Source organism: Gopherus evgoodei, chromosome 13 (genome assembly GCF_007399415.2).
Source record: "Gopherus evgoodei ecotype Sinaloan lineage chromosome 13, rGopEvg1_v1.p, whole genome shotgun sequence".
Taxonomy (NCBI): domain Eukaryota; kingdom Metazoa; phylum Chordata; order Testudines; family Testudinidae; genus Gopherus; species Gopherus evgoodei.
This window is the reverse complement of record NC_044334.1, coordinates 10,929,032-10,952,669: the sequence shown is the minus strand read 5'-3', so window position 1 is coordinate 10,952,669 and position 23,638 is coordinate 10,929,032. Positions and strand designations below refer to the sequence as shown.

The following is a 23,638-nucleotide window of genomic DNA, read 5'->3' as shown; positions in this document are numbered from 1 at the left end:
CCCATCTGTAAAATGGGATTATATCACAGCCTGCCTCACAAGAGTGAGGGAAGGATAAATGCACTGAAAGATTGTAAGGTGATCCATTACTACGGTGATCAGAGCCATATGTACCTAAGAGAGATTTACAGAAGCAATTAGATGGCTAACTGCTAATATATTAACTACTAATAGCCAACATTATCTGTACCCAGATAAAAATGACTTGCCTAAAGTTACCGAAGGAGTCAATGTCAGAACCAGGGTTATGAATTCCAGAGTCCAAGTTTACTCCTTTCCCCAATCTTTTGTCTAGCTGTTTGTTTTGTCTTTTTCAAGTGTAAGCTCTTTGGGGAAGGGACCAGGTCTTTATATGCTAGTATAGTGCCTGGCACATTGTGGTCACTACTGACAACAAATAATACAAAATTACTAGATCACACATCTCTCTGGGTGCCCTTTTAATGAACACGACAAAATCAGATTAAAATCAATTAATGGTGAAGAAACTGTAGACAGTATTAGTGTGCAATATTAAACTCTTTGGACATACGGGCTATACCTCCAAACAGTTTTCTGTTGGTGGAAGGAAGGGTGGTGAAGCAAATGCCTAAGGAAAATGATTGCATGACTACGGAAATTAAAATGGAAGAGATGGTACATGCAGTTAGTTCCTATTGCTGTTGGTGATTATTAGATCAGAAATAAGGGAACACGTGGAGAGCAGGGGAAGGAATGAATTGTAAAGAGACAAATACCCTCTTAAGAAATGCCTGGAGTCAGTCATGTTGCAGCTCATTCAGTCAGGCTAGTATATGCAAACGGTGCAAATTTTCTGAGTTCATTTCGCCGTGTGAACAGTCCAGTGGCAGCCAAGGGATTCCTCTTGCTATCTGTAGATCAGTTTCCAAAGGAACTGCTGTTTCAATTAATAAATGGACCAAGTTCTGCTATACTGTGAGGGTGAGTCCTAAACAAGCTTGCAATAATGTAAAGCAGTGGTTTCAAGCACCTGTATTTGGATCAAAATCACTCCCCGAGCAGAAGTGTTGTATTGTCTGGAGCAACTGGAGAGCAGAGCTTTTATCCCAACCTCTTAAGCTATGCAGTATGTACTCCCCTTTGAACTTGGCGAGCTCTGCCGCCTGGTGTGGAGGGTGGGTTGGGCCAGGGTCTCCACAGCTCTCTTTGGGTTTGTTAGAGCTGCTAATGACACTAGCCAGGAGCAGTTTTTGTACTCAAGTGAGGGCAAAGATCACAGCTGTGCCCAGTTCCTTGTGCCTTCCCCATTTTTAAGCATCTGTGAAGGGTCCAGGTTCAGGCCTTGTCTACATTTGGCATTGGTCCCAAATACAGCCATTTGGTGGCCAGCCACAAGTGTAGCTGCCCTAGTGCAAACACCTGTTATAGACAAGGTAAAGAACGCTAAACTGCTGCAACTTACCCAGCTTCAAGCAGAGGTGAGCCCCACCATTACAAATAACAGCATTGCCTGGAAGGGAGTTGCAGTACTGCAGGTACAATGCTGGTTGTAATTGGAGGAACAAATACAGGCCCTTAAACTGGTATATTATGGGCCAGAGCCTCAGATGGTGTAATCTGACCTAACTCATTCAAATCAATGGAGGTTTATTGATTTACAGCAGATGAGGATCTGGCCTGAAGTTTGTAAAGCACTTCAAGGCCTTCAAAAGGAAGGTGTTATCAAAGTGCAAAGTATTATTTTATTAGTACAGTGGATACTGTTGCATGATCTAAACTACTTCCACTCAAAACAAATACAAAGGTTATTTCCTTTTAATATCTTCCAGCACATGCAGTGCAATTATAAAACAAAACACACAAATGACAAAGAGGAAAAAATATGATCAAACTAAATGCTTCCAATTCTGGATTATTGGTGTTTGGGTGACTGCTCTACTGCTTTTCTATTTGAGGATAATTAGTGGTATTAGCTAAATTATATACTGGGCCAAATTTGTTCACTAAGAAGGATTATTTAAACAAAGCAAAATCTGACGACAATGTAATTACACTAAACCCATGCCTTCAGAAAGAATGCTCAGACAGAAATCGGCAAAGAGAATCACATTTCTTGCACAACTGATTTTGTTCAACCTCACTGTCTGATTTATTTGCAAGGCCTGTTTCTTAAACTTCTTTAATTTTAGTCTCTCTCTGAAATTTGTGAGGGACTCACTGTAAAATTTCAATGTAAGTTTACATTTTTCTCTTGTCTTTCACTTTCCCCATTCCTTTGGTCGATTCAATATATTTTTAATAGTATAATTTTAGGAAAGTGGCCACATTCACCCATGGTAGGACTGCACTTGACTTCAGCTCAATTATCCCCAAAATGAATTTGGAACAAGACATTTAAGATCACAGCCTCACTCTCTCACTTTAATTCCTTTTTGTTTTAGAGACTGTGGTGGCTTTAATGAATTAATTTTGGACTAAATTCTGGACTATGCAAAGCTCAAGTAATCAAGTGGACACATCCACCTCACTAAAAAAAATTGGATGAGGCTACTGAACTCATTTCATATGTTACTTAAATAATATTTGAATATCAGTCTCTAGAAGTAAATTACTTAACACCAGATCTTGGGAGAAAACTAATCCTAGCAATTAAGGGCCTGATTCTCTAGCCAGTGAAGTCAATGGCAGAGCTATCATTGACTTGAGTGGTGAAGCATGAGGGCTTAGATGAATGTTACCACATTTAGGTCCCAGTCCTTCAAAGAGTTCCACACATGTGGATTCCTATGTCCACGTGGAACTTCACTGCAGTCAACAGGGCTACATATGGGGAAAGAGGTTTGCCTACAAGATCAGGACCTTATGTATTAAGTGTATGGACTTTCATAAATACAATATACATTCTCCAGAAACACCCAGTACAAGTACCAAAGAAAAAGCACAAACATTTTGTCCCCCCAAAATCTTTTGCTGACATCTATAACAGTTCAAAATCTTTGAGCGTTACACAATTTTATTAGAAAACATTCCTTTTTAACAATCTTCTCCCATTCCAGTAAAGATTAAATGTAAAGCTTACTGCAGAACTGAATTCAATGTGGAAATACATACTTCATGGGAAAAAAAATAATGCTGCCTCTAACAGGACTGATAGAGTGTTTGGAAGAACTGGGCAACTCTCAGTTAAATAATATATTCAGCAGATAATATATTATTCAATGAATTTTATTTTGTTGTTATTCATCCAGAACTACTGCTGATCAGATAATATCCTTCAAATAATTTGTCAAATAATGTATTTTTATCTAATATGTTATATTACAACTACATTTATCCAGTATTTGGCCAGCTGCAGCATTTAGCATAGAAAAGTTTTTAATTTTGTTTTCAGAAACTAACACAATTTTTTATAAGGCATTACATATTTTGGTGCTGTATACCTTTCGCAACCTGGTATATAGGGGATCTCATATTGCGGGGTTGGCCAAACATTCATTTTAGCTTTGCAATTCACCTTAAGGAGTTTGTTTTATTTTCTGTGTTGAAAGAGCAAGTATTTACAAATTAATTTAAAAAACTGCTCACTGTAAATAGAGCTGTTTAGTAAAATTGTGGCAACATCCAGGGGCTTAGTAAATGATGTAAAAGGAAAGAACATAAACATACTATCAGGAGATACTCAAAAGGCAAAGGCTAGTTTTAATTGCTATGGAGCAGTACTTTAAAAACAACTATAAACTCTTCTCAAATAGAAAGGCTTTCAAATGTCAGACTTATCTGACCAGGCAAAGTGCATAAATATAAAATGTTTTCTCCTCCAGAAAAAAAATCAGAAATACACAATATGAAGATTATTAAAATTCTCCCGCATTATTTAGAATTACATTTATGGTAATGCCTAGTTGATAATGCTATAATAATCATATAAACATACCCACTCTGCTGCTGCCAGTTCCTTCATTTTCTCGGTGAAAGCCACTGCAAACCTAGTTAAATGGACAAAAATGGGTAGGATCATCCGCTTAAAGTCTTTAAATATAATAATAAAGGGGCACTTCAGAACAAAAGTATATAAGAACAAAGACTGGAAGCTGATAAAAATGATTACAGTAAGATGGAAATGCAGGAAGCAGGAATTCTATTTGTTTTGCCAAGTAGAGATAAAGTGAGGATTTATTGCATTGTGAAAGCCCAGACACTGGGGATGCCCACTGTCATTTATCCAGATTAACATAGTTGCCTCCAGGCTGTTCTTCTACTCCCAAGGTATGGTACACCTCTTTCTAATGAGAGAAGGACTCTGAAGTCCAATACAGTTAGGGCATGTCTACACATACAGTGCTGCAGCGGCCCAGCTGTACCAATTCACACCCCTGAGCAACAGGAGTTATGTTGACATAGGCGGTGGTATAGACACAGCCCGACATATTGCTGGCAGATCAGCCCAGCCCAGCAATGTGCACCTCTTTACCAGTGAGTACTTGTATAACACCCCACCTTCTCTTCTCTCCCGTCTCCTTTTTGTTTCTAAGCTCCTGTATCAATGCTGTTTACTTAAATCGGCGTCGATGAGAGAGGAACAGCTGTGCATCAAAAAGTTCACATTATAGAATATTTCCTTAATGGAAGAGGAATAAATAAAATTAATGAACAGGAGGAATAAATACATTAAATAAAGTAGAAAGATGGTCCACCGTTTAGGGTGCTAGCCTGGGACTCAGGAAACCCAGGTTCAGTTCCTTCCTCTGCCACAGACTTCTTGTTTGGCCTTGGGCAAGTGACTGAGGGCTTAGCTACATGGTGCAACAATGTGCACAAAGGGGGTGTGAATTCTGAAGTGCACTGTGTTGCGCACTAACTGGCTCATGTAAACCCCGCGGGTGCATGTCAAATAGCTTCTCTGTGCGTGTTAACATACTATGTTAACACACAGTAAGGAACTTGTAATGTGCATCAACAGGATCTGCATGGGCCAGTTAATATATGCCTCCCCAATACTCCTGTGAGGAAGGCAAGTAGTATTACCCCGGTTTCACTTAAGACTGCTTAAAGCCAGACTTTACAAAAGCGGTCTCTAATTTTGGGTGCCCAAATTCAGACTCACCCGGCCTGATTTTCAAAGGTCATGAGTATATCAAGCGCCAATTAAAGTCAACATCAGCAACATGTTTAATACCTAAAAGTTTTATGTGCCATACAGTTATCTTTTTAAGCCTCAATTCCGGAAAATATCCCTATTCAGAACAGCTCTTAAACACATGCTTTAATTTAACTTACAATCCCAATGGGATTTACTTATGTGTTGGACTTGCTCTCTTTAACTGGGTCCTTAGCAATAATGCTTTAGTGACTGATCCACTGGGGTCCTTAGTGACAATGTCTTAGTGCCCACTGGGACTTGAGCACTTGCACAGTGCTACCCTGAACAGAGCGGCTTCCTGAAATCAGGATGTAAGGCCTCAGTTCTTTTTTTCCCTTTCCCTCTATTGAGGATAAAAGTATAGGCATTGGGGAGATGGGTTACCACATTAAATCTGTGATTCTGGGTTTGTCTTCCATAAAAGTAGTATAACAATTCTATCTTACTCTCTGTGGTTCTTATACTGCACCCCCATGGTATGTGGGTACCAATGGGTGAGGCACTCTGGAAAGTCACAGCCACAAAAATGCTCTTTCACTAGGAGCTGTTAATGTTGTAATTTGTTGGTGTGAAGTCACAACCATTCATTAGAAGTCATAGTGCTGAATTATTACACTTATTTTCACAGTCACAAGCCTGTTTTCATGCAGTTGCTTGGCAGTATCTGCTCTACACCATTACAGTGCATTCCACATATACAATTTGACAGTTTAAAGGTTACTAAAGCCTTTGCAAATGCTTGTTTTCTCAAGTTGCATATGCTCCCTTTCAAGTTTTTACAATTATACTTTCAATACATCACATTAACAAGCAGAAAAACTCTTGCTCCCAAGTCCACAAAGTACTGTCAAATTGAAAATAGACCCTGGAAAAGTACAACCACCATTTAGAGGAATTTGATTAAAAATGAAACACTCATTATAAAGCTAGACACAGTTCAATACTTTGTTTTATGGAATTTGGTGGTATATTGTGCTGGACAAGTAATCGACGATTCATGGAACTTTTCTGCTTAGAACCCTGAAATCAATAATAAAAAAATCAATTTTTATTTTAATAACTATGCAATGAATAATACTGCCAGGATGATCTGTTCACCGTAGCTTCTAGAAAACTGAATTACCTTTCCTATACCGGAGAAAACATTATGAACTCTACAAAGCATGTGGTAATACATTTTGAAGCATCAGAACAAATCCAGCCTAATAAAATACCTTTAAAGTTCCTAAGCTAATTATCACAAAACTGCATTGACTACACATAGAAGCTATTTGACATATGCAATAGCTATGTTTTTGCAAGATTTCATATACTCTAAGTACAGAAACACAGATCTCAATGGAAAGACTTCAAATTAAAAAGAATAGGCGTACAGTTTTTATAAAAATGTTCAGTTTGCTTCTGTCTAATGTTCACACATAATATTTTTGTATCAGTTGCCACACTATCACTTTTCTCCTCCTCTTCCAGAGTTATTTACCGCGGGTGTTTCTGAAATGAAAACTACTAAACTTCTAAGGCCTCAGTTCAGGTCAGCACTTAAGCATCTTCTTAAATATAAGTCCCACTAGGACTTACGCGAGGAGAGGGCAAACTTTTTGACCCAAGGGCCACATCGGAGTTGCACAACTGTATGGAGGGCCGGGAAGGGAAGCCTGTGCCTCCCCAAACAGCCTGGCCCCTGCCCCCTATCCGCCCCTTCCCGCTTCCCGCCCACTGACTGCCCCCCTCAGAACCCTCAACCCATCCAATCCCCCCTGCTTCTCATCCCTTGATCACCCCCTCCTAGGACCCCCCACCCCTGACTGCCCCCTGGCATCCCACCCTCTTCTCCCCCCCCCACCCAATCCCCTCTGCTTCTCGTCCCTTGACCACCCCCTCCTGGGACCCCCCACCCCTAACTGCCCCCCGGCATCCCACCCCCTTCTCCCCCACCCACCCACTCTCAGTCCCTTGACTGCTCTCCCAACCCCTATCCACATCCGCACCCCCGACAGGCCCCCCGGGACTCCCACTCCCAATCCTCCCTGTTCCCCATCCCCTGACTGCCCCCCCAGAACCTCCGCCCCATCCAACTGCCCCCTCCTTCCTGACTGCCTCCCAGGATGCCATGCTTCCTTACCCAACCCCCCCGCTCCCCGCCCCCTTACCAGCAGCAGGAGCTCGCAGCCGCGACACCCAGCCAGAGCCAGCTGTGCTCTCCACACTGCCCAGCAGGAGCAACAGGCCAGAGCATGGCCCGTGCAGTGGCATGGCTGCAGGGGAGGGGCCGGAGAGTAGGCTCCCCAGCCAGGAACTCAGAGGCTGGGCAGGACGGTCCCTGTAGTTTGCCCACATCTGACTCAAGCATATGCTTAAATGCTCTCCTGAATCAGAGTGTTAGTGATAAATGATGCGTTAGTGATTGGTTCACTGAGACTTTGACTCGTGCCCATGCGAAGAGCTGATGTGAATAGAGATACTTTCCTGAACTGGAGTGTAAGGCCTCAGTTCATTTAGGTATTTAAGCATGTTTCTAACTTTACGCATGTAAGTAGCCCTTAGCTTCAATGCAGCTACTCAGGTGTTTAAATTTCAGCATGTGCTTAGTACCTTGCAGCTTCAGGGTTTAGAGTCTCAGGGTATGGCTACACTTACAGTTTTGCAGCACTGGTAGTTACAGCTGTGTTCGTACAGCTGTGTAGGGCCAGCGCTGCAGTGTGGCCACACTGACAGCTACCAGCGCTGCAGTGTGGCCACATTTGCAGCACTTGCAGCGCTGTTGGGAGTGGTGCATTGTGGGCAGCTATCCCAGCATTCAAGTAGCTGCAACGTGCTTTTCAAAAGAGGGGGGTGGGGTGGAATGTGACAGGGAGCGTGGAGGAGACAGACAGAATGGATTTTTGGAGTTGACACTGTTCTCAGCTCCCTGCCTTGCAAGTTCTAAGGACTGTGCCTACCTTCAATCATTTTAAAAGTTCTAACTCCCTTCCCCCACATCTCTCTCATTCACTAAATGCAAATTATGTACTGCTAAATACCCGTCAGACCAGATCAGCAACTGCTGAACACGGACTTCCCCCTCCCCCTCTGCCGTGTGAGCGTGCTGTTTCTCTCTTCAAGCAAACAGCTGTGAACATTCCAAAGTAATTCCCCTGCCTGCCTCCGCTCGCTCAGCAAACAGGAGCTGTGTTTGTTTTTTAAATAAGCAGTTTGGCTGAACTCCGAGCTCTCCCTTTCTTCCGGTTTGTTGTGGACAGGAATTCTGGGATACCTCCTTATACCCCGGAGGTCAATAAAAGCGCTGGTGGGCGTCCACACTTGCTGACCAGCGCTGGATCACCAGTGCTGGAATCCCTACACCCGAGGCTCGACCGGGTGTACAGCCAGCGCTGCAACCAGGGAGTTGCAGCGCTGGCCGTGATTTGCAAGTGTGGCCACATCCTAAGTTGCAGCGCTGTAACCCCCTCACCAGCGCTGCAACTCTCTAGTGTAGCCAAGCCCTCAGTCTTCAGTGAGCTCCACCCCTGCATTCATGCAGAGCCTACTGTAGAATCAAGGGCTACAAAGCCTATAAAGCCTATTCTGCCACCATTACTTAATGTTACCATTACTTACACATAAGTATATGAATATTCCCACTGAAATCATGTTTTACTTGCATGTCAGTGGGATGACTCACAGAGTAAAGCACTACTCAACATGAGTAAAGATCACTGAATCAGCCTCCAAATAAACTGTCAATAAAAGTTAAATCAATTATTACATTAATTTTAAAATACACCGCTACCTCGATATAATGCAACCCGATATAACACAAATTTGGATATAATGCGGTAAAGCAGTGCTCCGAGGGGTGGAGCTGCGCACTCCGGTGGATCAAAGCAAGTTCAATATAACACGGTTTCATCTATAACATGGTAAGATCTTTTGGCTCCCGAGGACAGCGTTATATTGAGGTAGAGGTGTACCAATAAAAACGTACCAAGGTTTTGAAATACTCTTGAGTTCTAGTGCATGCAATGGAAGGTTCCACACCTGCCTCCAAACCCCACTAAAGTCAATGGAAAGATTCTCATTGACCGATGGACTTTGGATTAAGACAGACCCTCCTTTTCTGTCAGTGTAGATGCTGAAAGAGTGAAAAGTGTCATCAAAAACTCTGTTCATTGTTACACATATATTCTGATTCAGGAATTAGTTCCTGCAGTGTCTTGGATAGCTTTATAAGTAGCACTGGATTTTTTCTTTAATTGTAAAACAACAGGTTAACACGCAATACTAAATGATTTTTCCTGCATGGTCTATACTGCTTTGTTTATGCAGCTCTAAAAAGAAGCATATTAACAAAAAAAATAAAAGAAGAAAGAACAAAACCACTTTCAACTTGAGTCTCAGACACTACTGTCAAGTGCACTGTCAACGTGCCAGATGCAAGCACCAAATGAGCTACAGAAAAAGCTTTTGTGAGGCATAGGGGGAATCAGATTTAAGTCTGTAATGTACTGATCCCAATGCAAATACTTGTTCGTTGTGGTTTTGCTGAAATTAAACAGTTGGGCAGCTTTGAACTTGGACTGCAAATGCTGACGGAACGGGGTTCCCAAGATAGACATCATTCGTAGTGTAGAAGGGAGGTTAATAGAAAACAGACATGGAGCTTTAAAAGTATCATTCTGGGGCAATGATTGTTATTGTTTATTATATGTTTGTACAGGGCCTACCACAATGGGGTCCAACCCAGTTTAGGCCTGTAGGCACTACTGCAATAACAAATAATCATCATCCCAGTTTGGGGGTCAAATACCCAACTGTCACGTTATGTATGAATGACAGTTCTGTGGATATCGTGGGACACTCTCAGCTGTGTTTTAGTCCTCGCAAACCACTGAAAATATACATTGAAATAAGTCGGGGTAGGTAACATTAATTTGCACTCAGATACCAGGGTGATGAGCTTAATCAATAAAACTAAGATATATAGATCACATTTTTTCAAGAGAAAAGACGTAACATCCCAGTGCAAACTCACTACCAGTCTACCAAAGAGCAGTAAACTGCCAGAGGCTCTGCCTTAAAAAAAGCAAACCTATTATTTTCCAAAAAATTCTCCTCTCCCTACACACACATATCTGATCACATATAAATTAAATATGCTAGGTATTATTCTTACTGCATTTCTGATTATAAGATTATTACACCTTTTACCTGCCCTATAATATGATTTCCTCCTCACATGCACACATCCACTATTCTCGGGAACAGCTGTGGTTGAGCAGACAAAGTACAAGGTTAGATCATTAGGACCACAAGTTCCATTAACTTTTAATTGGACTTGAGCTTCTAACTAACACTGGTGCTCTGGAAAATCCCAGGGGTGTTTTGGAAAATCCCCAGGGCCCTTCCACCAGTTCCTTGTATGATTTGGGCAAGTCATTAATATGGTCAAATACCACAGTGGTGACTGCGGTATAAGAACAGAATGTTTACACATTCAGTTTTACAAAGGGTTTGCTCTGTTCTTATTGAAGTCTATGTCAAACTCCTAGTAACTCTAGTGGTAACAGGTTCAGGCCTTTAATAAACACCAACCACAATATCTATTTATTATTATAATGATGAACAATAATCTTCTGCATAAACCCTACATTCATTATTACCTGGCTTCTTCTAACACTGCCCCCATCACCCTGTGTTTTTCTTCATGTTTGACATCTTCATTTATATCCGTGCCACCAAAGATGATCCCGAAAGGAATTCTACTTCCTACAAAATGAAAATAACTATGAGACAGACAGGCAGGAGAGCTACATGTAATCTAATAAGATTAGGATTTGAAGAAAGTACTAGTGAATAGCGTAGGTGAACATGAGATGTTATTCCTACAACAGTGTATATCTCCAAGCTATGTTTCTACACTCATCAGCACAGTCCTTTGATGACACCTGGTTAAGCTTGAATTTTAATGGGATCGTGCAATATGTATACTCTGTTACACACATGCTAGTCTATTATCTACCTGTAATGTTTTCTTAGGCCCTGCCTATACTCAGCCAAAAGGCTGTTTCAATAAATAGTTGGTTGGAACAGCCTGAACTTCCATACTCAGCTGCCTTCCAAGCATTTTACAAGCATTGATTGAACCAGTTAGTTGCTACATTTGAGAAAAGGGCGGAGATAAGGCAGAATAGGTGAAGTCTGCTATAGTTTCTCCCTAGAGAACTGAAGCTGCTCTGGATCAACCATTCTGCTTAATTCTGTCCCATGATACAGCACTTGCTCGGGTTTACAGATTATCCAGAAGCAGCTTCTGCAAGGAACAATGTTTGGTCACTATATGAAATGTACTTCAGGAGTCCCAAAATGTGCTGGTGCAACAACAACTGTAAGAGTGCAGGGTGTGCCAACATGTTATTTTATTGGGGCTGCTGTGAATGAATGAGGCCTTGTCAACACTCAAGTTTTTAAGCAGAGGCATAGCTACATCAATGTACTGCACTGGTGTAAACTGGGACTTGCACCAGTATAAGGGTAGGGTGTCAAAGTTTACACCAGGACAACTACATCTGCGTTTCTACATTGATGCTAAAGCTTTAATGTGAACATGGCCTAAGATTACTTAGAGGGGGAAAATTGTGATAAAAATGAGATTCCATTCTAATAACATTTGTTTATTTGGAACCAGAGGATTTTTAGTACATAGCAAGTTACCAAAAAACTAATCAACATAGCAGACTGAGGATATTATACTCGATTCTTTAAGAATTACAAGAGCACTGAAAACAAGTGGTCACTTTTAAACTTCATTAAGCTACAAATAACAACCTGATTGCTGCTAATTACAACACACATGCTTTTACATTCCAGATAAATGAGATTACACTTTGGCAGAACAAACAAGTCTCTAGCAACACTGGAAGAGAGGGATGCAGTTATCAGATCTGCCATCTAGGCTACTGATTTTGTGGGTTTCACATGGAATTGTGAAGTTCTATAGGTCAGGGTCAAGGAACCTTTACCAGCTGTCTATTGCCTGGTGTTTGTAGCTAGTCCTTTGGGGAAGAAGTCTGTCATTTTGTCTCTAAAGCATAATTGTGCTTCATAATTGATAAGTCAGAATATTGCACATTTAAAGATGCTTTAAAGATGACCGCAAATGGATGACGATGTAGTTCCACTCCCCTACCGCCCCTGCAAAAGGGCTTTTATTTTCTCCTTTTTTTCACCTTTGGATGGTAGTGGTGTCAATGATTCAGCAGATGGCACTCTTTCCTCTGAACATTAGACCGATGTACAAACATGGCTTGGGAGCAACATGCTTCTGAAGACACCATCTTTTGGAGGAGAGATAACTAAGGCCCTAACTACTAATCGTCGTTAATATTTTATTACAGAACCTCATCCTGCAGCCCTTTCTCATGTAAGTTATGGTTACAGGATCAGGATCAAAATATTCACATATGGCACTATGCTGGTAAATGTTTTTCAATTATGACAAGTTTTTATTATGATGAAAAATACAGGTAATAGATGTTACTATTAACATGCCAATTACTAAATTTCTGAAACCAATTACTGCATCTCCTCCACATTCTGTTTCCCCCCTCCCTTCAAACACTCAGTAATCTCTTCTAGATTTGTCAGTTCAATCATCCTGGTAATCATATTACTGTACTTTTTTTTTTTTTTTGGTGGATTTCCATTTATTTTTCAATATAATTCTGTTTGCTGTTGCAGCTGTTTCTAGGAACAGTGGGATTGTGATTTATTTAGATTAGTAAGATTTTCTCTAAGTACTTAGCATGAACTGAACTTGGCTTCCATCAAAATCAGTATTGGTGTAAAGTTAGGCCAAATATTGAGCACTTTTGAAAATCCAATCTTATGTTCACTCCTCTACCTAAAATAGCATGTAAAATCAATCTTAACCCCTTTCATCAGCCTTTCCTGTAACCATTTTGTCTTGTCACAGAATAAAAATCACAATACACAGATTAACAGAGATTATTATTTATTTGTATTCCAGAGTTCCCAGTCTGAATAGGGTTCCATTGTCACAGACACTGTACAAATGCATACTAACAGTAATAAATTGAACTTTGAAACTCCTAGTACCAGAAAGATAGAGACTTTGGGGCCCTGAAAACTAATGTTATTTCCTGGTCTGTTGAAAGTAATCCATTATCTACATTTGACCCAATGTATAGACTTGGATGATCTGAAAATGAGCTCAAGAATTGGACTGTATTTGCAATTTCAGCTGCTGACACTGTCTGTAATTCTGGAAGCCAGTGTTGCTAGCATGTCATTAATGGCAGACTAAAATTTTGTTCTACTTGGCCAGTTACAATAGAAGATTTTATTATTTGTCAGCTAACATGCTGTCTCCTGCAGTTTAGCTGGCATGACTGACAACTCAAAGTTATTTCATGTCTAGAAAACATGATTCATTTTTCAACAGAAAATCAAATTAGCCTCTCTCCTTTCTTCTGTTTGACCTCTGCTATACTTAGCCAAGCTATTATCATCCTCTGAAAGAGCACATTTGTTGAAAGTATCTTAATGTTACTGTAATGCTCTTATCTTACTGGAGTAAAAGTATTTAATTATAAAACACATTGTGTCCTTTAAAAGTACAGTTACTTAGTTCTCTCTGCTGTGGATCAAGTCTCCCACAGAGAAACATTTTCAATGTTTATTAACATTTGTTGAAATGGATAAACTGAATAACTACATTATATATGGGTTTATGCACATTTTCCATTTGTAGCTATTTGTATTCATTCCTGCTTTCTTTCAGTCTCTTTCTTTTAAGGGTTATCTTTACTGCTAAATTGAAAGAGGATTACCTTGCAGAAGTCTGCCTCCTTTATAAAGATGAATAGCCAAAGCTGCTTCAAACTTCTCTGCAGAGATTAGATTTGCTATTTCAGATGGGTTCTCGTAGCCAAAGGCATCCTTAAGACTGCATATGTGACCCACAGCTTCTAGATGATCCCTTCATCACAAAAACAATAGAACAAATGGAAGATGATGAATATTAATATGCTGCAGACTTGCCATTATGTTGAATAGCTTAATAAAAACATATTTTGCTTAAAAACTTTTATCCCCTATATTCACCTTCCTTATGCAACCTGGGTTGGAAAATACTATCTCATGAAAGCCCCTTTCTGATATCTCTATGTCCTTCTGATTTTTATTCAACAGGGTGTGTGCTGCCAGCAATAGGATCTGCATCCCCTCACATGGCCAAACTTCCAAGGTACTGAGGCATCCCCTCACATGGCCCAATAGTCCAAGGTACTGAGAACCATCAGCTCCCTCTGAAATCAATGAAAGTTGAAAACATTCAGCACATTGCAGGATCTGGCTCTATGAACCTGATCCAATGTCCTTCAAATCACTGGAAAGACTCCCTTTAATTGCTGTATGTGTTGGATCAGGCCCTCAGTGGACTGAATCCAGGGGGCTTTGTGAAAGAAAATATAAAAGCATCCAGTTAATTAATCCTATTAACATAAATACCAAACCATCACCACCAAAAAAAAAGTGCAACGTAAAACTTTGTTCAGTGCAAAAGGATTTTAGGCTCAAGCAGAGGACTAAAAATTGTATTCCTCAGCCTCCTGCTAACACACTATTTGACCCTGGACTTCATTTCTCTTTGCTTCAGTTTACTCATCTGTAAAATGGGGTTAGTTCTCTATAATTGTGCCATTTATTAAAAAAAAATTTAACATGTTTTCATGAACATACCAAAAATTAACACAACTGAGATTTTAAAATATCAAGACAATATTATTTTTTATTGTTGGCTTTCAAGATGGTAATGATATACATTTTGCACAGCATAATCTAACAATATTCTTCACATTAAATCCCTGATACAAAGACTGTTAAAGTCAATGGAAAAACTTCCGCTGATTAAAATGGGTTTTGGATCAGCAATCTACTTACTACCAGTGAGATTTTACATCCCCCTACTGAAACTGAGATCAGTTGACGGTTGTGCCATTGTCATTGGCCAGTGCAGGAACATGCCTGTATTTTGACAGAAACTTGCATATTGTGTCAGCAAAATGTATATAAAATAACTTCAAATATGAAGTGTTTACATTTCCAGCATCATAAAAAGAACACTACATTTTTGTGGTCATTAGATATTGCTCCAGTTGGTTCATTTCTCATCCACATATTAATTATTCTGGCATTAAAATCCGTGACTTCAACAGCTTCTTGAATATTATTCTTTTTCCTTTCTCTGTCGCTTCACAGCCTCTCAAAGAATGTAATTATCTGTCCTGGGGAAGTTAGGCATCAGTGCAGAAATTGCTGCTAAAAATGCTATAAAACGTCTTGAGGCTCTGGAAAGACTATTAGCACTATAACAGACAGAGCCTTATTGGCACAACATATGGTACTATATTTCTCCATTATATTGAATAGGAATTCATTTTACTTTGGATTTCACCATTTGAAATAAAACTAATAAATCAGAGTAAGCATTAATAAATAATAAAATACAGCCAAATTGTAAGGCCTTTATTCACATTGTTGAGCAATTATTCACATGAGCAATCTCATGTACTTCAGTTGGGGTTTTTACCAATGTATGGGGTTTAAAATTTGGCCCTAATTAAATAATAATGAACCGCAAACCCCACAGCTGTAGAAATGCATTCTCTCAGGCAGGCAAGCAATTGGGGTGCTCATGCAAACATTTCACAAGTCCTCATGTGCTCATTAACTTGTCTAAAAGATTTTTTTTTTCCCTTCAGTATTCCAATTAGCATACATCACTATAATGTACAAGCAATATGTTTGCATGTTACAGTTAATTTGAAAATAACTAACACCACACTCTCAAAGGACTTCAGAACCCAAGAAACTCAGCTAGAAATTCTGAGCTGATGCAATCTTGTCTAACTACAGGAGGTGAACATATTTCCTTTTGTCTTCAATTACCACAGCTCCAAATCACGTCGCTATTTTTTATCATTTCAGAAATTATGATGCAAACACTCCAAAGTAATTTGAGTCACTCATGAAACTGTTCCGGGGTGTTGCTCAATCGATGTTACTCTTTATATTTTGATCCCCTCTACATAACAAACTATCTGCTGAGGGACCCAGATGCAACATACTAAAGCCCTGACACTCATAGCCTTTAAGGTCAGATGGTACCATTACGATCACTCTAGCACAACACAGGCCACAGAATCTCACCCACTCACTCCATAACAAACCCCTAACCTATGTCTGAGTTAGTGAAGAACTCAAATCATGGTTTAAAGACCTAAAGGTGCAGAGAATCCTCCAGCAAGTGACCCATGCCCCACGCTACAGAGGAAGGCAAAAAATCTCCAGGGCCTCTGCCAATCTGCCCTGGAGGAAAATTCCTTCCCGATCCCAAATATGGCGATCAGCTAAACCCTGAGCATGTGGGCAAGACTCACCAGCCAGCACTCAGGAAAGAATTCTCTGTAGTAACTCAGATCCCATCCCATCACAGGCCATTGGGCATATTTACTGCTAATAATCAATTAATTGCCAAAATTAGGCTATCCTAACACTTTTCGATCTTTTGTGTATATGTGGGACTTTATGGTGTTACCACTGGTGTTTACTGCAATTAAAAAAGCTTGGTCTGATCTATCCTATAGGGTTGCTATGTGTTCTGGTTCATCCCTTTTTCAAGGTAGCTGTCCCTTGAAAACTGTACAGGTGCTCAGTACACACTACCACCTGTCCAATTTTATTGGCTCAGGATCATCCTGGATGTCTTGGGGGTGGTTTTGTACCTCAGAGGTAGCAAGCCCATCTCTCAGGCAAGATAGAACCATGTTTTAATCACGTCAAGAAACTGTGACTGGTTCCCTAAAACTTTAGTTTTTGTAGTGTAGAAGTAGGATTGATTTGACTTGCCTTTCCCATGAGTGCCGAGCAGTGTATGTGTCGTAAAGAGCAACGCTCAAGCCAGATGAGAAAGGTGTCGAAAGGAGAGCTCTCTGCAGTTCTTGGCCCTGAACCAAGCTGATGGCTACCCAGATGACAAATTTCCCTACTCCAGCTCTAGTTGTTACATATGGGGACAGAGGGATCAATGGCAAAACCTGCTAACAGAGGTGACCCTGACAGACGCAAATCAAAGCAGAACAATGGTGGTCTCAATGGTAAATGGAAGGGAAGACTTCCTTGCGGTGTTCTAAAAAGATGGCTATTTATGAAGGACTCTCTTAAGGAAGCAGAGCTTTGAGTTGCCACTATTGAGGTCCTGGATATGTCTAGAGGTGGGATAAAAAGCTGGACTCACTCTGATACTTGACTCTATGACTGGTTGTTCAGGAGCACGTAAAAGATAATATACAATTTAGGAAGTTAAAATGAATACTTTGAAAATTCTTTACAATCCCTAATCCTGAAAACATTTATGCACGTCATTGAGTTCAATGTAACCACTCACTCTCATGCTTCGGGTTAAGCACATGCATAAATATCTGTGGGATCAGGGTGTTAAACAGGATTTATCTAAAGTATTAGAATTTGCAGAGTGTGATTTTCTTCCTCCATGAAAGGCTTATTTTCGCTCAGGGAATGAAGAGTACAACTTCCTGTGCACTTGAACACACCACTTCCAGGAGGATGAGGCGAGGATGCTTTGGAGACTATTTTACAAGGTTTTTATTTTGTTCTGTTTTGAAAGCTCACTGTCTGTGAAGTCACAGATGGCCCTGGATCAGGCCAAGGCATATAGACACTACTGATATATTTTGTTTTCTCATCTGATAAAAACTGTGTATTTAAATTGTTTTGCCAATTCATAAACAAACACTTTTGGAATAAAAATAAATGCGTTCTCTGCTCTCTGTAAAGCAAACACATGTGACAGTGTTGAGCCTTGCAAGAAATACTGAATTTTGAGGTAGTGTTTTCTCTATTGTTTCCTTGTAGAATGTGGGTAAATTTCCAAAGGAACATCTGCATTACTGACATTCTTTACTTCAGGCCAGATTTTGCCATCCTTACTTATGCTGAGTGGCACATTACTCCATGAACAGCCCAACTGAAATCAGTGCCACAACATGTGGAGTAAAGTGCTTCTACACTGGAGTTTGGGTCTCAGAATCTGGCAGTTGGCTATTTCTTTGGAGAGAAAGTCAAATCAGAGGAATTGTGAATTGTCCACTACTCAGGCTGAAACAGATCATTTGTTATGGTCCAGTTGAATAATAACTTGGAGACACAGCTTCAGTTGCATCACTTACAGACTCCAGAATTAAATAACCCAGTATTTAGAGAAACATTGTGAACTCTGGATTCACTTTATTGGATTTTGTTCTCTGTCTGTGGGCTCCAGTTACTTTCATTTTTTATCATCTAGTATTTTTGGTAATAAAATTTGGATGCTGGTTATTGAACATAGTGCTGGGCATCTGGGACTCCTGCATTCCAGCGTTGGCTCAGCCACTGATTTACTGTTTGGCTGTAAGTAAATCCCTTGTATAGACCCAATTCTTCTCCTTTTAATTCTAAGGTGAACTTCAGGTACTCAGCACATTTCAAAATCAAGCTGTACGTCTTAGCTTCTTAATCTCTGGGAATAAGGAGAATACGCACCCATCACACTCACATAAGTGTTGTGAAAAGGCAAAGCAAGAAAAGTCTTTAATGCTGTGGCATACTGTAGATCTATACTGTTTGTTAGTAATACTGCTGGTAATATAAAATTATATATATTTATATTGTTAGTAATACTGCTGGTAATATAAAATATAAAAGGTGCAGTTCTTTTCTATGTGTGCCCTATTCACGCTTTAATGAAGGACTTACATAGGAAAGCAATTTTTGTCTAACATGGCTACAAAAACCCAGGTGATGTTTTATGATCCATTTCATACATTCTTTCCTACTCTTATTCATTACTCCTGGGGGAATTTTGCACCTGTGCACATGCACAGAATTTATGCCCCCTGCAGATTTTTTTGCTTCCCCCCAGAAAAATGACTTTCTGATGGGGAAGTCATGGGAAACCACAAAAGCAGTTACATGCGTGCCCCTACAGCAGTATGTTTCAGGTGCTCAGGGCAGCCGGCAGAGAAGTAAATCACTGTGGGGCAGGGGGCAGAACTGGGGAAGACCCAGCTTGTGGCTCCTACCCTGCGCAGGACTCAGCTGCCAGTCCCTGCTGGGCTAGGGAGGATGAGACTTCCTCTTCCTCTGCATGGCATCTGGAGATGGGTCAGACCAACCCCCAGATTTCTCCCCCAGCTGCAGGAAGCTCTGCAAATTCCTTCCCTCTCCCCCTACTGCCGCACACCCACTTCCTGCACCCATTGCTCCTAAGCTGCAGGAGGAGGGATCCCTGTACAGGGAGCTGCTCCCCCATCCCCCATGAATCCAGAACCCCTCATACCTAGACCCTCCTGCTGAGCTCCACTCCCCCTGCACCTGGACCACCCACTGAGCCAACTGCACCCAGATCCCCACCCCACTGAGCCCCAATCAGCTGCACCTGGATCCCCACCCCCTGAGCCCCACTCCCCCAGCATCTGGACCACCACACCCAGACATCCCCCCACTGAGCTCTGTTCCCTCACACTCAGACCCCTGCCGAGCCTCAACCACCTTCACCTGGACCCCTTGCAAAGTCCCATTACTGTTGCACCCACAACTCCCCCTTCCCTCCAACAATCACCTGTGCATCCAGATCCTCCCCCACACACTTGGATCCCCCCACACTAAGACCCTTCACACTTGGATCCTACCTGCCTGCACCTGGCACAGAGGGGCAGGGCCCTGGGGTGTTTCTGGGGCAGGCCAGTCCTGGCATTGTGTCAGGGTTGGGTGCAGCCTCACTGCGGAGTCCATGTCTGGGCAGGGAGCTGCACAATGATCTCCCACCTCTGTGCAGCCAGGGGCCTGTGTTCCCCAATGTCGTGCTGGAGCCTTCAAATTTATTTGACAAATAACATTTGCAGAATTTTTATTTTTTTGGTGCAGAACGTCCTCAGGAGTATATTGATTGCTGCTTCTGGTTTGTCCCGGCTAGCAATCTGAAAAAGGCAACACCAACAGCCCCACCTGATTCCAGAGTTCATGGTACTTCATGCCCTGCAAGTTTGTTTTGTGGTTCCAAACTGATTGGGATTCCAAGGTTTCCTGTGAGTTAAAATAGTCCGTGGTTCTTACATGCTGTAGCTTGCAACACCTGTGTTGTGTTTTGCACTATATCCACTCCTCTTCTTCGCTCCCCACCTTCAAAAAAACCCACTTTATTTTATATTCTCATTTTGAATGGGGTTGTACTGTACAATAAGTTATGGGGATAGAGTGACTGCTGTCCAGGAACTTCTTTTTCTGTGTTTGTACAGTACCTAACACAACCGGGTCCTGGTCTATGATTAGGGCTCCTAGGTGTTACAGTAATAACAACGCCACTTTTTTAAATACATTTCATACTACTACATTGATTCTCTTCCACAAAGCCTCGGTCAGCAGGCTGGTTTCCAAAGCCATTGCTGAGTGTAGAGGACCTAATCTTAAACCTACTGAAGTCAATGAAATAATTTCTACTTCAGCTGGTATTTGGATCCGGTCTGTATGCCTGAGCCTCAGAGGTAGTGACCAACCACAATTCCCAGTAAAGTCTATGGAAGCTGTAGGTATTTAAATTACAACTTTGAGAGGCTTTCACTGTGAAACCAAATCTGTCCTCATATAACCTTTTTTGGTTTGAAACTGCCTTATCAGTGAATTTTGTTCCTCTCCCTTACAAGACCGAGGCACCTTTATTTGCACACTATTCTTGTGAGTGTAATGAACTGTAAGGATGGCCAGCAGTTTACAATTACTCCTGTACACCTTCAAACATTCACTTAATTCATTCATACTTATTTAATCAACATCAATTTTTCTTTAATTTCTCTCTGCTTTGGACATCTCTTTCCAAACAGCATGGGTGGAGGGAATTAACGGATGATTCGTGTTGGCTTGAAATGAGTACACCCCAACAGATTCATAGATTCTAGGACTGGAAGGGATCTCGAGATCCATTGTGAAGTGGGACTTTCAAAACTGCATTGTGAGGGGCAATTACTTTGCTTCTAGGGCCCGAAGTCAGTAGTTTTCTCTCTAGAAGTAGAGCTGAACCCAATGAAGTTTCACTCTGCTTGTCAACAGGTTCAGCTGTGTACGTCCTTTTGGAATGTAACACTCATCACTTGTTGGGACTGTAAATGTTGGAATGTGAGGCCTCAGGAGTGGAGGATGAATGGGGAACACCTGCCTTCTGCAGGTTTCAGAGGGGTAAGTCATGTTAGTCTGTATCAACAAAAACAATGAAGAGTCCAAACATGAAACGTCACTAGTTTTATGCTTTTAATCATAATGCTCTTTTCTCACACATTTTATAGAAAAGTAAAACTACAAGGTAAACAGTAGCATCAGCAATAATACTGCATATTTGTACAGTGCCATTAGTCCAAAGATTTCAAAGTACTTTATATTTATTAATGAAGCTTCACACTGCTTATAGGAAGTATGTACTAGGACTTGTCTACATGGGGAAACTGACCAGAATAGTTATTGCACTTTAAATTCACATCCTATCTTATCTTGGGTAAGTTCTTTGTGTACACAAGCCCTTAGCAATCTGATTTTACAAGTGGATAAACAGAGGCATACAGGGTGGTTACCTGACATCACACAATGTAGAAGAGCAAGGGAAAATACGTAAGAATCCTGATTCCCAGTTCCCTGCTCAGATACAGATAAAAATATTCCTTTTCTGGAGAGGTAACTTTTTAGAAGCTCTGTGTAGTACCCACCTTCTTAACCTGACATGCCTCAAGTCTCCCTGATTTAGAGGTTGCGATGTTTCTTTTGTGACTTATTTTGAGGTTGTGTTTATAGTCTCAACCTCTCTGAATGAAGGAATTTTTCAGGGCCTGAAAGAAGCCCTGATAGGAAAATACATTATGCTGCACCCACTCTTCACATGGCTGTCCCTATGGAAGTGGACTGGACGGGGGGTGGGGGGAGGAGGGAAGGTTTACACATAAAGGAATTCACCCACTTCTTTTGGAATGGGAGAGAGAAAGAGAGAGACAGGCAGCGTGTTCTCTTGCCCATGTGGATAAAAGGGAGGCCAGGCACAAGGGAGATGACAGCTCCCCCTTGCCCTGGTGGGGAGGCAGGGACAACACAGGGAGGGGTATCCCCTTTGTCTCTGTGGATGAGGAAACAGGCATAGGGTGCCCCCATTTTTCTTATGCAAGGGGAAAAGGCAGACGTGGGAAAATCCTCCTTAAGAATGGAGAAGGCAAATCCCAACGCGTCCCCCCTTACCCCCGTGAACATGGGGAAGAGAAGAAAGACGGGTCCAGGGGAACCCCCGGCTCCTGTGAACAGGGGAGGGGGAGCAGCGGAGAGAGGCAGGTCCAGGGGAGCTCCCGGCCCCTCTGAACGGGGGAGGGCGAGCAGCGGAGAGAGGCAGGTCCGGGGGGGACCCCGTGAACCGGGGAGGGAGCAGCGGAGAGAGGCAGGTCCAGGGGAGCCCCCGGCCCCTGTGAATGGGGGAGGGAGCAGCGGAGAGAGGCAGGCTCAGGGGAGCCCCTGGCCCCCGTGAACGTGGGGAAGAGAGAAAGGCGGGTCCAGGGGAGCCCCCAGCTCCTGTGAACGGGGGAGGGAGCAGCGGAGAAAGCCAGGCGCAGGGGAGCCGTGAACGGGGGAGGGAGCAGCGGAGAGAGGCGGGTCCAGGGGAGCCCCCGGGCCCCGTGAACCGGGGAGGGGGCAGCGGAGAGAGGCGGGTCCAGGGGAGCCCCCGGGCCCCGTGAACCGGGGAGGGAGCCGCGGAGAGAGGCAGGCGCGGAGCAGCCCCCGAGAACAGAGCCGGCACTTACTGTATCCTGCCCGCGGTGGTAGCGTTCCCCGTCTGGGCTCGGAGACAGGCCAACAGGAGCAGCCTCATCGCGGCGCGGCGCGTGCCACCGGGCCCGGCGGCAGCTACGGGCAGCTCCCAAGCAGGGCCAGGGCAGGGAGCCACTTTGGGGCCGCTCCCATCGCTCCGCAGCCGGCACCCGAGGCCACGTTACCGGCCGGCGGCTGCGGCTGCCGCTGTCTGCGGTCCGGCCCCACAACGGCACCCCGGCCGCAGGAGCCCCGAGTTAGAGTTCCGCCTCCCCCGGGGCGGGACGGAGAGACCCTCCCGCCTGCTCCTTGTGGCGGGGCGGGGGCAAACAGACACTCCCAGTCCCTCGCCACCTACCACTAGCCAGTGACAAATGCACACAGGGGCTCCAGCCCTAAGTGTGGGGCCAAGCCCGATTCTGAGTGGATCGGGCCCAGCCAGGAGCGAGAGAGACCTGAGGGGGGGGCTGACTCGTCTCTAAACTCCCCAACACTGATCTAGCCTGTCAGGCCAGTAAAGTCAGAGAGAGAGAGACACTCCCCCCACCCCTGCAGATTCAGGTCTCACAAAGCCAGTGTTGCTTCACTTGCACCACTTTTACACTGGTGACTTGACTTGAGTTACTCCTGATTGACACCACTCAAAGG

General features: G+C 42.6%; 1 protein-coding gene across 2 annotated transcripts in view; it reads right to left on the bottom strand.

Moving 5' to 3' along the window:
• Positions 1 to 23,195, bottom strand: part of GLT1D1 (glycosyltransferase 1 domain containing 1) — a 90,813-nt gene extending 67,618 nt beyond the window's left edge. The window contains exons 1-4 of one of the 2 annotated variants that reach the window (XM_030582866.1): positions 22,984 to 23,195; positions 13,930 to 14,078; positions 10,741 to 10,846; positions 3,896 to 3,947 (exon numbers count right to left, since the gene is read on the bottom strand). In XM_030582866.1, coding sequence (XP_030438726.1) covers positions 3,896 to 3,947; positions 10,741 to 10,846; positions 13,930 to 14,078; positions 22,984 to 23,051 — 375 coding nt within the window. In that variant the 5' untranslated portion in view covers positions 23,052 to 23,195. The remainder of the gene's footprint in view (positions 1 to 3,895; positions 3,948 to 10,740; positions 10,847 to 13,929; positions 14,079 to 22,983) is intronic. The other variant, XM_030582867.1, reaches the window with a different exon arrangement.
• Between the last annotated feature and the right edge of the window lie 443 nt (positions 23,196 to 23,638).